Genomic DNA, 15782 nt, shown 5'->3' on the forward strand with positions numbered 1-15782 from the left:
ACAATTTGTTTTGCATTTTGTATAAATTCTGAGATGCGTGCCTTGAATTCAGTAGTAATAAGACCACCAAGTCTTATAGGTTTTACAAAACTAGATTAACGTTTATTAGTAAGAGAAATTTTTAAATGCATACATAGACCTATGAATTACTACTGTGATAACTTCTAAATCCCCTAATCAATCTAACTGCCAGTTACACTTTCATTAAGGTAACAGTAAGACACATAGATATTAAAAAAACCCAGGCAAAGAAACATGACACCCTGAACAAGTCAAATTTAAAGTGAATTTTCTTAACTTCAGTCCTTTGAAGACAGCAGCTTGAGGCATAGATGCTGAAGGCTTTTCACACTTGTAAGATCTTAAAATGCCTTCCCTTACAAACAGTCTTCTCTGCTTTTATACATATTTTCCTCTTTGAATGCAAATATCCATTGTTTCACTATGTCTTTGGACATTAGCTTCCTGATAATAAAAATGTCTCATAGCACTAAGTTTTACCAGTAATCTTTGGGAAAAGTAAACACACTCTTTCTAAACTTACCTGGCTAGGTGACACATTTTGCTCCCTCTTTTGAAAACAATCTAGTTTGGTTTATTGAAAAATGTATATGTTCCCCTGACACCTATGTTTCTGAACTTCCCCATGTTTAACTAATTAACATTTCAAACCTAACTTCTCTTCTTACATTAAGCCCCCAGACAAGCTGCCTCTAATTCAATTAAGTCCCACATACACACAGACAAATTGACACATAGTCACATCCCAATATTACTCTATTTTCCAATAAATTCCAATAACATTCAGGAAATTATTATACCTTCCTGACACATGTCCATTGCCAATGGCTTAGAAGCAGCAGGTGTGCATACTCACCTCAAACCTTTAAGCCAATTTTTTTCTCCTTTGTAACTGTTATAAATCAGCTAATGGTTTCCATAACTGGTCAGCAATATATCTTAACAAGTAGCATTTGTTGACAATGTGTATGAGCTATTTTTTTCAGAATTTATTGACAAATTGGACAATGCTTCTCATTTTAATGGCTCAATGTGCTTAAACTTTCCAACTTGAGGACATAGCCTAATAATGATTCAATGAGAGAATTAGTTGATAAAATAATGGCTGACATGACATTACTTTGTGGCACTGGTGATTGGACCAAAGTGAATGTCTTGTGCTTGCTACATTGACAATAGTTTAGTTTTTGCTACCTCTGAACTACTGTTCTTAATGAGTTTCATATAATTTTGCATGCAATTTGGTTATCTTATTTTATATCTAATGTTTAGGCATTTTTAATTTGAATGCTACTGAAGGATTGGAGCAGACCTTCAAAGTCATTGATTAAATGTTTACCAGCTATTAATTTGTATGTGTTTTAAGCACTTTTACTGTGCAATTTTGTTTTGTACTGTGTTTAATATGGGATGTTTTTCATGTATTTCAGTCAGATTACTACTATGAATACACAGAATGTGACAATCTGGGCTCAAGATGGAGAGTAGCTGTGCCTCACACTCCAGGGACCTGCATAGGACTGCCAGACCCAGTCAAGGGCACAGAGTGCTGTAAGCTACTTGTTAAATTCAAATTTTAGCTTGAACATTTGTATACTTAAGTAAAATACCCTCAGGCATATGCAGTATTTGCCATGTAGTGTTTCTCGTCCAGAATTTTGTGTTTTACAAAAAAAAACCCAATACCAATAGCATGCCAGAGCAAACTTATAATATGCACCAAAGAACAAAATGTAAGTACGTTAATAAGTCTAAGGCAGGGGCTTTCTGGCCCTGTCGAAAGTCAATGGACTTTCGGTTGGCCTGCTGCATTCCTGCAGCGGGTCCCACCATGGCAGGGCCAGAAAATCCCAGCCTAATACTCAAATCGATTGTGATAAATTGCTAAACTGCTAATTTACTAACATATGAGAAATATAACTGATAGGATTGATTCTAATATCTTGATCAAGATGCTGCTCAAAACCAATGCAGCAATTGCTCTTTATTATCCCTGTACGGATGTTGTAGTCTTCACAAAGAGCAGATGTCACCAATCCAAAGTTTTAATTATTGACCATTACTGCAAAGGGAGCTTTACGCTCGTATTCAAATGGTGATGACCTGAATTTCAACTAATGGCAGCTTGCCTGAGACCTGATTTGTGTTGTATTTAATTTACTTGTGATCTCTGCAGACTTTGGGCTAAAGCAGGATATCGCTTTGGAAATGCAGGAACCTTTCACCTTTTTACTGTAGCCCAGCAATGACATAACTGGATCTGAAAAGGGCTAAAGCCTTAACTTGTATTCTACTATTTATACTGAGAGGAGACAGTGGCGTAGTAGTAATGTCCGTGGACTACTAATTTAGAGGCCCACCTTAATGCCTTGGGGACTTGGGTTCAATTCCTATCATGGGAGCTGGAATTGAAAGCTAGCCTCAGTAATGGTGACCATGAAACTGTCATTAATTGTTGTAAAAAAAACCATCTGTCCTTGCATGTGATTTTAGATCCATAGCAATGTGCTTAACTCTGAAATGGCTGAGCAAGCCATTCATTTGAAGGGCAGCAAATGCTGGCCTTGGTAATTTGTGTGCAAGTTTAACGTAACTCAAACATATGTCAAAGTTTAATTGTGATTTATTTAATATGGGAAAGAAAGCACTAGAGGATAGTACATATCTGGTCGTATCTCCCAATACGTCTTGTGAGATTTAGTATGTTTGACAACTGTCTGATCCTATTAAATTCCAAATTCATTTTGAATATACTCTTTTAAAATGTGCAGGAGAAAAGCACCAGTCTGCCCTGTCCATTTAATATCCAAAAATACAACTCAGCACTTTCAGGGGAGATGTGGAGAAACTGATATTTCAGTGCAGTAAAATTACTTGACTTGTGTCCCTGAATCATGTTTTAAAACTCAATTGTCAACTGTGTAACCTGTATAAAGTAGCACATATATATTTGCAAGGTTTCTTTTTAAACCTCTTCAGGGCTCTATGTATATTACCTTAAATGTTTTTGTCTCTAATAAAGGTTATTAAAGTACAATTTAACTGTAAGACATTATGAGCAATACATGTGCTATAAACCTCCAATAATTGTATAACAATGTATGTTTTCTTTATTAATTTCTTTAATTCCTTTTCATAATTGATTGGAAGTTGCAATTTTGCCAAGTGCTTTGAAATTGGAGTAAGAGAATCAGTGAAACTAAAGAGAAGCTGTGGATGTGGAATCTTCCATTCTGGAAGTCCGATGGTGGCTGTGAAAGTCGGTGTGATGGCGGGACGGCTAAACACGCTTGATCTTCTGCTTTTCAGCTCATTATGAGGATCCATGAGGAGCTCACTGAATGCTGTTGCAGGGCAGGCAGGAAATTGCCCGTACCACCTTTACCTCATGGGGTAGAAGGTCCTGGCGCCATATTTAAATGGCACCCGGACAGACATTGCAGGCCAGGTGCTGTTGATAAGACATCAGCTATGCCACCCAGACGGAAGCAATCTTTGGCCCCGGCTTTCAGCAAATCCTCCCTGGGGATTCTTCTCTAGGCCACCCAGGAAAGATGGGAGGATCTCTTTCCAAGGAATGGAAGCAGACGGCCCTCCCACCTGACCACTCCAGCCTAGGAGGAGGTTGCCAGGGAGGGTAGCGCGCCCATGGGGACCAAAGGAAGGACCACCTTGCAATGCAAGAACTGGATGAATGATCTTCTGCGCTCTGCCAGAGCAAGTGCAATATTTACTCACTGCAAACTCACACTCTCATAAGGGTATCAAGCAGATTAAGGGCTAGAGTTCACAGGGATATCACACATGGTGGGACATCAACACTAAATGTGTGCCAGCCCCTTTAAGCTCACCATCTCACGTAAGTTCCTGTACCAACAGCTTCTTCATCACTTACTGGGGAGGAATCAACAGAGACAATAGGCATGCATGCTTTAGAACTGCTGGTTCATCCATTGGGATCACAGTCAATTCTTATGTCTTTCTGCAGGGCAAAATTACCCATAACGAAAGAGTGTGCCAAGACCAGAGGTGGATCCCCTGAGATCCGTACCTTTTCAAGCTTCGAAGAACAGACTGCAGAGCTTGCAGGAGAGGAGAGAGATCATTCCTGTGAGGAAGATGAGATCGGCCTTCCCCAACAACGAGTGAGGATGTATCCAGTACACATTGACAAGTTGCGAGCAATGACTGCGACTGATTTTTATTGACTGAGCCTGCCCTGTCGATCACTAATTCTCTCTTCTCCCTATTCCAGGTACCAGCAAGAAAAGGCAGAGGATGTCGTCCTCCAGATAACACAGCCCCATCCCCCAGGCCACCTCTGAGGAGGAAGCCGCAGTATCCTCCGAGGATGCATTGTCACTGCGTTCACCTGCACCCTTCACCAGTGCAAATACATACACCTCAGCGGGGCTTAGTTCTACAATGGGCTCGGGTTCACAATCTGGTGATCACCTCACAGACACGGGTCCACAGCAAGTGGAGGCAATGACAACCGAGGTCTTTGAAACTCAAAGGGCTGCTGGAGACTGGGCAGCTCCTGAGACAGAGTCTGAAGACAAGCCTCTGGACTCGACCTTAACAGATCTTTTGGAGATGCAGAGACAGGCAGGGGAACATCAAGCAGAGTTGTCAGAAGACATTTGCAGACTGCACTGAAGGATGGAGGGGTCTGTCCATGTTCTCTCCAAAGCTGTGTCTCCGGCATGCGAGCGTTATGAAATCACCATTAGAAGGGTGGCAGCTATCTTGGAGACCCATGTCCAATAGTTCCTTCCAGATATGCACACCATTGCTTTAGCTTTGCGTGCATTTCAGCATTGGCTAGGCAAAAGGGGATCAGGGCATCTTGACCTCTGTCCAGGTGCCCCTTTTCCTCAAGGAGTTAGGGAGGGGCCATCAGGACCAAAGGAAGGAGGAGTGCCAGCCAGGAACCCCAAGGCCATCCACCCAGGGCACTCCAAGTGTGTTCTGCCATTCCAACTCCTGCCGCTCCCCCTGCCAGTGTCTCCTTCAACTTCAGCAGGTCAGGCTGAGGAGGGCGTGCCTACACCTGAGCTGGAGACCCTTGGCAGGTCGGGGTCCTCAAGGTCTTGGGCTACCAGAGCATGCCCATCAAAGACATCTCATACAGCAGTGAGTAGGCTGCCTCCACCTTGCCTGTCGGGGCCACACCTAGACATAGTGGTAGGGTTAGAAAGATTTAGAAGTAGTGAATGCATACTGGTGGCACAGGTGTTCACTCGTATATATTTTTTACTTTTGTAAACATATGTTGAATCTATTCTTCTCCAAGTCTCATGGATTCCATTTCTATTTAATTGACTTCACTGTTTTGCAGTCATTTGAGGGTCCAGAATGTTGCAATGAAATCCCATCAAGATCTTAACGCATAAATTCTCACATTTTTACCACAGTGAGCAGTCTAAAACTCCACATCAGCAACATCAGGCAATGTACATCATTTGTGATACTGCTGCCTGGCCAATACACTTGTCAGCCTCTTTTACTCAGGCAACTATGCTTTGGCCTTTGGAGAAGTGTTCATCGAGGTTATTCATTTAACTGATGCAGTTGCAATGATGCCTGTTGCTTGTGGTCGTCACTACTCACTTTATATTCATATGTCCGATGTGTCGTTTAGAATGGCTCTTACTTTGAGAATCTGTTTATGAAAAAGGTACTGTAAATCCTTGAAGCCTATAGGTTTCCATGCCTCTCTGCAGGAAGATGTACTGTCTGTGTTTAAGGCTGAACATCATTCCTTGGTGATTTCTCACTCTGCACGCATGACACTGAACTAGGCAAGTGAGGATCCAACGGAAACCTTAGACTTTACTGCAAGAGAGATTAGAGTGTGTGATGTAAGAGGTGTGTGTTCATCTTGATGAAGCCACTTCCTTGCCTCACACAATCTTTATTTGGCCTTGCATCGCTGCTTAGTGGGGCTTTAATTGCCCCACGGGTAAAGGCACAGCACTCAACTCGATGTGGAACTCATTGCATGACATTGCTCTCATTGAATTAGGATATGTAAACAGGAATGACGTTTGTGAGCTGAACGGTTTCGAGGACTGTGATGCTCTCAAAGCGTTGCGTATGCAGCTCTAATAAGGCTTTAGCAAAGTCCCTGAAGGAAAAAAATTAGCCATTGGCTGTTGTGTCAATAATGACTGGTCAAGGTTTTGCCCTGATGCAAAGGTTGTCAGGCTTCTGGCGACTGCAGGGTCCACAGGTGGTTGCACCTCAGCCATTGTCCTGATGAGGCACTCTCTATGAGGTCAGTGCAAACAACCCTTGAGACTTAACTGCATGATCTAGATGTTAATGGTTGCTGTTTCATGATGTGTGACTGGCGATTGGGGGACAGTAGCAAGGTGATGCCTTAACATTCTATATTGAGGAGAGCTGGCAATGGGACATATGGAGCTCTCATGATGCTGCTCCCTGCTGAGTCGTCCATGTGGTTATGCCTGATAAAGTGAGAAGTGTGGTCGGGCTGCCTTATTGAGCAGGTATCCAACTGACATGAGTGTATCCTGTGTAATTTGGAATTGTAGCAGCTTCTAACCTGCCATCCACATTGACTTGGTGAGATCATGGGTGAAAGGACTACACTGTGGCGTTGCTTAAGTATGTGCAAGAAGGGAGTGCTGTTCAGGTTCCATAGTGGCCAGATGTTGCCAAGGCTACTCCTTCCAAGGATGATCCTATCATTAGGGCATAAGGTGAGTACTGATATTTCCATAATCATTAGAAAAGCATCGAACTTTTGGGATATTTTCTCGCTGAAATTGAAGGTGATGGGGCGTTCCATGCAGCAATGGCTGAAGAAATGAGCACTTGTGAGAATTTATCAGCACTTTACTCCTTCTGGAATCTTGTAGCTATCAGGTTGTCATGGGCACATCTTCCAAGTCGTTCTCATGCGATGGCCTCTTCATGTGGCTCAGCTACATCCTCGTCCTCTTCAAATCCATCTCCTTCAATGTCCTTCTGATCTGAGGAGAAGTCTCACTCTTCTATTTCTCCCTTAGACAACACATCCCCTTTTGCAGCACATGGTTGTCAAGGCACAGCAAACAATGATGATGCGGGACACCCCTCCCATCTGGTCCTTTTTTCCCCAGCTCTCCTAGTCCTGCCTCTGTCTCACCCTTCCCCACTGGTCCATCTTCCCCCACTCCCTCCCCCCACAACCCTGAGTCCTCCCTCCATGTCATTCTTCCCTTCTGATCCTTCCCCCACACCTTATTCTTACCTCTGTCTCACCCTTTCCCTCTGGTCATGCCTCCCATCCCCAGCCTTGGCTTGTGCCACAGGCACATGATATATTTCAGTGATGCTGCTTTCACCTCCTTTTTGCATCCTCTATTGACCTTCAAGGCATGGATGAAATGAAGCTCAGTGGGTGTATGCCACAGTCATAAAACAAAATGTTCTAATTAGCCGCTGACAGGGAACTTAATTTGGAAGGGGAACATGATTCTGGCAAGTTGGCCTTTCAGTGAGCATTCATGAGGTGCTAATGAGTGCAAATGGGGTTTCCAATATTGCTCAGCGGGGAAACCTGCCCTGCCTTGACAGTCGGGAGAAGAAACTTCCAAACTAACTTTTCATTGGTGGGAAACTGACTTTTTCGTTCATGTCAAATTAAGGGCTCCAGCCCACCAGGATTCCCACTGCTGGCAGAATTGCAAGCTTCTGCCCAATGTATGAGACTGTGGTGATCATATTATTATGCATTTACTTGGCAAGAAGGTAAAATGACTTTATTTGGCTAGGTGGTTGATTTTAACGAGTAATTGACATGAGATATTAGAAATAGCCTCATGCTGAGGTTTGCAATTTCTATTGACCCCTTTTTATTTAAAAACCTTGCAAATTACTTTGCTCTTAATGATTTTTATTTGTTGCTTTCCTTATTGGCAATGATAATATACGTTGTGTAATCAACTCCAAAACACTTTAGGCTGATGCAGGATTATGTAAATCTGTGGCAGATGATTTTAGCAGATATTTCTCAGGAGAAGTGCAAATTATTGCAAAAATCCGTGTCTGGCAATGTATGTGTGAATTTGCTGTGAGATAAATTCTTGGTGCCATAACACGTTTACACGGTAGTAATGCCAAAGCACTCCAGTGGCCTGGAATTTCATGGAGTGGTGCAACTTGTCAAATTACACCAAAATCAATGACTATTTTTGTGAATAGATATGTATGCCGAAATTTCCTGCTGCTCTCCACTTGCCAGAATGTAACAACTAGGACAAATCAACAGATATCGGCATAAACAACCAAGACCTAAGGAAAGCGCAAACTTACACCATATTCTTTCTCTAAGTCCCACTTTATATATGAAAGTTAGACTTTGAAACCAACAAACTGTCATTTGTTTCAGATTTCCAGCATCCACAGTATTTTGCTTTTATCTAAACTGTCATTTGTGTACATTTGGATCAGTACATTTAAGAAAATGTAATTAAGGGTGCTTTTCAATTTTTTAATGTTGAGTTTTCTGATCCCATAAAGTGCATTAAAATGTATGAAGAAATACAAGGCAATTAGGAGAAATAATAATCAAAGAACTAGCATAAATGCAAGATATTTGCATTCTCTGGCCTTTTGTATGGAAATGCGGCTATGTTACCGTGTGACAGAGGGCTTTGGCAGACATTTTGCCAAAAGAACGAGAACATTTGGATACAGCTTCAGTTACTGACTATGCAAATGTTCTCAATGCTTTACACTAAAAATTGGCATTACCACATTTTTATGCCATTGTTTAGGTGTACGTTTTGAGGTTACTCCAGAATTAATAGATAAACATGCAAAAGTTTTTTTTAGTCAGTTTTTAATTATGATAATTGAATAGTAACTCTTTATAGATACATACGAGCCAGTTGAACATATGTAATACATTTCCTTGAGTTTTGACTTGTTCAAATTTCTGATGTTGGCTTTGTACATTTATATAGCATTTTCCTGTGGAGCTGGTCAGTTCTTAGACATGAGGAACCAATCATGCAAAGAATGTGTTGCTGGTACTTACTCTCTCGGCACTGGCATTGAATTCAATGAGTGGGATGGGCTGCCATCAGGATTTGTCAACACGGGGACAGCTTTAGAGTCTTCAGACAACGAGTTAACTGAGAATTGCACCATGTAGGTACATTTATGTATAGATCAACAACAGTCTTTAGCAAGTTACAGAAGGAACTGATAGTTCCCTCCCGATCTGTTTTAATATTTATTCATTATAATTTTTAGCTACAATATGTTATGCATTGCATTGTTACAGTTTAATGTGCAATACACATGGTGAATTGTGCATGTTACCATGTGATACCAAGAGAGTCTTGCAGAGTGTTAAATTTTAAAAATCCTGCCAATTAGCCTAAGTTTCATTGGGCTAGATATTCAATCATTTAATTGTTACACTTAAAAAGAGTAGTTTTCTAAATGCAATCTCCCAGCATGGATTCTCAACTACTGAGGGCACATACTGAAAAATCAGACACAATTCGCAGATAAATGTTTTCACTTGTGTAAACCGAAGGAAATATGGAAAATCTAGAAGAAATAGGGGAAAAATTTAATAATCTATGGACAAAAAGTTTCATTATGATTTGGGAGCACTATAGCTGGGTGTATAGTTAGGATCCTTCCTCTTCCTGATATAGGTTAATGGCCTAGACTGTGATGTGCAGGGCATGATTTCAAAATTTGCAGATGATACGAAGATTGGAAATGTTGTCAACTGTGATGGGAGTAGTCTTAAACTTCTAAAGGACATAGACATGTTGGTGGATTGGGCAGACAAGTGGCAGATGAAGTTCAATGCAGAGAAGTGTGAGATGATTCATTTTAGCAGGAAAAATATGGTGAAATATATAAAATAAAGGGAGAGCCTCTAAAGGAGATGCAGGAACCGAGGGACATCGGTGTATACATACATAGGTCATTGAAGATGGTAGGGCATGTTGAGAGACCAGTTAATAAAGCGTATAGTATCTTAGGCTTTATTAATAGGGACATTGAGTTGCAAGAGTACGAAGGTCACGTTGAACTTGTGTAAGACACTTGTCAGGCCTTATATGGGGTACCGTGTCCAGTTCTGGGCACCATACTTGAGCTAAGATGTGAAGACATTGGAGAGATTACAGAGCAGATTCACAAGAATGATTTCAGGGATAAAAAACTATAGGTATGAGGATAGATTGTAAGGTTGTGACTCTTTTCCTTGGAGAAAAGAAGGGGGAGAGGAGACTTGATAGAGGTATCCAAGATCCTGAGGGGTATGGACAGGGTAAATAGTGAGAAACTGTTCCCACTCAAGAGAGAGCACAAAATAATTGGCTAAAGGAGTAAATGTGGTGTGAGGAAAAAAAAATTCACCCAGAAGGGAGGGTTGGAGTCTGGAACAAACTTCCTGAAAGAGTGCTGGAGGCAGGTTCGATCGAGGTATTCAAAAGGGAATTGGATTGCTACCTGAAAAGAGAGAATGTGCAAGGTCTTGGGGATAAGGCAGAGGAGTGGGACTAGGTGGAATGTTCTTTCGGAGAGCCAGTGCAAACTCAATGGGCCAAATGGCCTCCTGCACTGCAAAGATACTGTGATACTGTGTCCTTTGGTAAATGCTACCAGCAATGGCTTATAAAGCAAACAGAATACTAAAAAACGTTGACCAGTATTTGCATAGATCACACTTAGGGAATTTGGGAAAGAAAATTGTTACCAAAATATGCAGGGTGTGAAAATCTTTCTCGCTCATCAGCTCTAATATTGGTGAAAAAGCATCAGAAAGCTGAAAAAATGGCGTAAACAGCATTTGTACCATTTTCCGTGGTTTCCGTGGTCTTCCACTGAACGAACAGGAAAAAATCACAACCCTTGCAGAAGTTCACCTCCTGTAATATACTGATTGATAGACAAATACAAATAGACACAAAATGACAGACAAAAATATTACAGTAGTTCAGACTGTGTTTTTAACTTTCCCTGCACCATTGAATAAATTTCTGATACGCCATGAACACAAGGCTTTTTGTGACCTACTGAATGTGATTGACTATTATTCAAGCAAATGTCCAACCTTTCCCTGAAAAAGAGTTACTTTCTCATGAAGTGCTAAGGTAGTTGTTGATTGAAACGGAATGGATTTAAACATATTGATTATTTGGTTCATATCTGCAACTAAATTAAAAAGAAGTATCTTTTAAACAAAGTGAATATGGAAGTCTTTTAAATTACCTGATTAAGTAATTTCTGTAAATAGAAATGTGCTAATCTAGGCGGGAGAGCACATGACCTTAACTATCTCGTGCAAGAGCATTCTAATCTAGGCAGCTGGAATCATTGATCCTGTAAGAAGCAGAAGAATTCCATACTTCGGTATCCTGACAAATATATTCCGGGGAAGCAGACTAATCCTCCATCTCCTTGCTTAGCTAGTTCCCAATCTCAACCACATGTGGCATTATGAGGAAGCCAAGTACCTTTGTACAAAGAGATAAAAATTATATAAAAACCTCCACTGGGCAATCCTCACAGCTCTGCTGATAGTTATGAGTGACTGAGCCACACAGACTAGAAAGATTTGGGGCCTGATTTTAAATCTGTGTAAGTGAATGGGTTAAGAGTGAGTTAAAATCTTGCCACTGATGTTTAATCCCACAGCAATTCTCACTAAAGTGGTGGGCAAGTTGAAGTTGGTAGAGCTGGGTTAGAAAGGTAAAAATCACCCAGGGGAATTGTAGTCCTAACCTCTGCTGGAATCCATGAGCTTGGATATCAAATAAGGAAACAATTAGATTTAGTGTGATATCATGTGTAGCTAAAAAGCCATCCACATTGTTAAAACTCATTTGTGAATAATGCCCATTCAGTAAGATATTAATGAGTGACTCGTGCTGGTGGAATAATACCCCAGTAAGAGCCAACACCTTTAGTGAGAGAGAGAAAGAAGAAGGCTGGTGAAAAAGAACAAGTATTTTTATAAAATATGAGTGCCTTTCCTTATCCTCAAAAGAACCAACCATAAGGACCCCCATGGGTCGAGTATAAAGTTACACTTGCTTTAGGAATAAGCGTATCTGTTTTCTTATTTTCTCCAATAGTTTCAGCTATACTTGCCATTTATGGCAATCACTTCTATACTAACAGCCCATACATCAGTATAATTACCAGTACCTGTTTGTTTGATTGCACAGATATTGCAGCTCAAAGATTTGTCAGTTATTGCTTTCAGCACACAACAGGATAGGACTATGTTAAACTAGAAATGAACTTTCCTATGTATTTTTGACAGGTCAAAATGGACACTTAAAGGTGATTTCATAGCATCTAACAGCGATGAGTGCACAGCGACTCTGATGTATGCGGTGAATCTGAAACAATCAGGCAGCATCTCGTTTGAATATCAGTATCCAGACACCAACATATACTTTGAATTTTTTGTAAGTATTAACAGCCGACTATTGAGCTAAGTTATGGACTTTTTATTTGTGCAGTGCTAATTTCTTTGAATATACGTCTAGAACAGAAAACGAATGTCGGTGGTCTCAGAACCTGTACAACTATTTTCATTGCCCTTCAGAAGAAAATAAAAGGAAACATACAAAAAAGAAACAGCCCTAGCTAGCAAGTGTGAATCCCATAAAAGTGCAAAGAAGAAAGGAGATTGTATTTTTATTCAAAATATACTTAATTGGGAAGGGAAATTTGTGACATGTAAAAGGATATTATTGCTGCCCTAATAAAATAATACCCAGTGTTACTTATATAAGAACAGTCAAGGATGAGCAAAATCTGTTTGATCCATCAAAGCTTGACCAATATTATCTTAATTCTCCTGACCTAGCACCCAATTGCAATTTTAACAAAAAAGCTACAGAACAATCAAGTATATTCCATTGAAGCTACATCCTTCCCTTCTTTCTGGGTAGTGCATCTGTTTGGCACCAAGGAATCTTAGCAAAACTGAAGTCAATGTGGATCAGAGGTAAGTCTCTCCACTGGCTGGAGTCACGCTTAGCAAAAAGGCTATGTTAAGGCCAATCTTCTTGGCCCCAGGACATCACGGCTGGTGCGCTCGTGGCATGTTTCTGGGACCATCACAATCAGTGAATAGTAATAATTTTGCAATATCATTGCCAATTGAGAATGCAAAAGTACCACAAAAAGTTAACCGAGTTAGTTCCCATTTTTTAAACAATAGCAATCATTCCTTTTTGAGTTCTGCCTGCTTCTGTTAATTTTTAAAAAAATTATGTTTGCACGGTCTGATTTGATCTGTAAGGTACTATTTATCGCACTTAAATTTCCATCAGTTGTTACAAGTTGAGCTAATTCACAGTACTGTTTGTGCTCTGGAAAAGTTAAATTCCATAGGCAAATCTGCCCTTCCTGCTGGACTGAAGCCTGATTTCAAGTGCTTGATACCTGAGATAGTGTTGCTGCGGGGTAAACATTGAATCATTCCTAATGCTTGTGCAGGCATGAAATGATTGGCTTGGGCTTTCCACCATATACAAAATGACTTACATACCAGGTGTTATAATAAAGACTTGGCAGAAGCAAGAGTGAAGCATCTGATAAACATAATGAATGCTGCACTTAATAAAAATGTTTGCTCCCCAAACAAACAACGTGTAAAAGTCTAGTCAACTTCTTTAGAACTTTTGCACATAAACCCAATAAAAAACTTTACATGAGAAATAAATCTCATTGAACAACTGTGCAACCAACTTGTATATTGTCACATTGAAGCAGGAAACTATAGAACACGAGATACCCAGCCTGGTTCATATTTCTGCTTTTTATTTCCAAACTAATACAAAGATAAAAACTATGTACTGCACAATTAATCAAAACTGTCAGTCAAAATGGACTTCCATAAGACAGAGGAGCAGAAATTAGGCCATTCGGCCCATCGAATCTGCTCCGCCTTTCAATCATGGCTGATAAGTTTCTCTGCAAGGCACAAAACACCTAAACCAGGAGGGAGACGGTGGTGTCATGGTATTGTTACCTAGATTGGTAATCCAGCGACCCAGGGCAATTTTCTGGGGTCCCAGGTTCGAATCCCACCATAGCAGATGGTAGAATTTGAATTCAATAAAAATCTGGAATTAAAAGCTGAGTGATGATCATGAAACCATTGTCAATTGTTGTAAAAACACATCTGGTTCATTAATGTACTTTAGGGAAGAAAATCTGCCATCCTTACCTGGTCTGGCCTACAACCAATGACTCTTAAATGCCCTCAAGGCAAAAAATGCTGGCCTAGTGTCAGACCCACACCCCAAGAATGAATTTTCCCCTCCCACCATTGGTAGGGTTTATGGCGAGTGGGGTCAGACAACATAGTGAACTGGCAAATGAGGTTAAGGGATAGGTTAATAGTGGTTCAGTGGTAGAATCAGAAGATTGGAAAGAATATAAAGAACAGTAATGAATGCCAAAATGATTCATAAGGAGGGAAAAATTTGAGTATGAGAAAAAGCTAGCTAGTAACATAAAGGCAGATATAGATATTTAAATAAGAAAAGAGTTAAAGTGAGCATTGGTCCTATAGAGAGTGCGTCTGGGAAAATGATAATGGAAAGTAGGGAGATGGCGGATGAATTAAACAGGTATTTTGCTTTGGTCTTCACTATAGAGGACACAAGTAACAAGTTGATGGTAATGAGGAGAGGATGTAGGTCACGGGTGGAAGGTAGAAGGTGTTTGAGCAAGCCTGAAATGCAACGCGGATCTTTGCTGCTGAAGCACTGACCACTACTTTGGTGTCCAGTTCACAAATGCTGGACGGGAGGAGGGTCATTGGGTGGGTGGAGCTGCAGGTCAGCTGAATTAGACAACTGAAGGGGATCCCCAACATTTATTCCTGACAAAGGAAAGATGTTTGAATGGAGTAGGGCTGTGAAGGGCAAGAGAATAGCCAATGCAGGAGGCTTCTTGCACATGGCTGACAAGGGTCTTGGCAAAGATCGATGTCTCCATGTACAGGCATGATTCAGGGGGACATAGACTCTGCCTGGGTTGTCCCCTTGAATTTGGGTGTGCGACAGGCATTAACACTAACAGAAGCAATAAAAACTGAGGAGACCTCAGACACATGTAAAGTACAACAATACATGTGTGTGCAGCAATAATGAACGGTAATATTGAACCCGTGCCACCAGAGTGAACTCATAGTTCCTGAATTTTATGTTGCCTACCACTGCGTCTTGGTGCTTCCCGTCATCTGCAGCAGGGATGGAAGCTGACCACTTTGCCCTCTGGAGGGAGGTTGAAATGCCCCCTCCCGCCATCGTGTAACCAGTGCAAAAGCTCATCCATGGCTACAGTGATGGAGTGCAGGTCTGCATACATCTCCGGCAGAAACTGGGTGTTCTGCTGGACCAGGTTCTCCGTGGCATTTGCCAGCACTGCCCCCCCCCCCCCCCCCCAACCCATGGAGGCCTTGATATGTGCACATGTTGGCACCACTACATCAGAGGTCAGGCGATGGACTTCTCTGCCTCACTTTGAGGGCCTCCAAAATCTCTGCCTGATGTTTACCCCACCTCTTGCTGCATGTCCAGCATCTTCTCCATGATTGCTCCCAGAGGCTTGTCATCTGTCTCTGACTGAGCAGAAGCCTGTTCCCCAGCATTCCTCTGAGAGGCCTTGGTTTTCCCTGCCTCTTCCTGCTGCGGAGACATGCAGTGACCACTAGCGCGTGAGGCTCAACCTAAACTAAATCTAATATCCAC

At 41.2% G+C, this 15782-nt stretch overlaps 1 protein-coding gene across 1 annotated transcript in view; it reads left to right on the forward strand.

Annotated features, from left to right (window-relative positions):
• elapor1 (endosome-lysosome associated apoptosis and autophagy regulator 1) overlaps nucleotides 1-15782 on the forward strand; it is a 125372-nt gene that overhangs the window by 25416 nt on the left and 84174 nt on the right. Inside the window, exons 2-4 of the mRNA XM_041195811.1 lie at nucleotides 1452-1572; nucleotides 9000-9186; nucleotides 12332-12479. Coding sequence (XP_041051745.1) covers nucleotides 1452-1572; nucleotides 9000-9186; nucleotides 12332-12479 — 456 coding nt within the window. The remainder of the gene's footprint in view (nucleotides 1-1451; nucleotides 1573-8999; nucleotides 9187-12331; nucleotides 12480-15782) is intronic.

Source organism: Carcharodon carcharias, chromosome 9 (assembly GCF_017639515.1).
Source record: "Carcharodon carcharias isolate sCarCar2 chromosome 9, sCarCar2.pri, whole genome shotgun sequence".
NCBI classification, from domain to species: Eukaryota; Metazoa; Chordata; class Chondrichthyes; order Lamniformes; family Lamnidae; genus Carcharodon; species Carcharodon carcharias.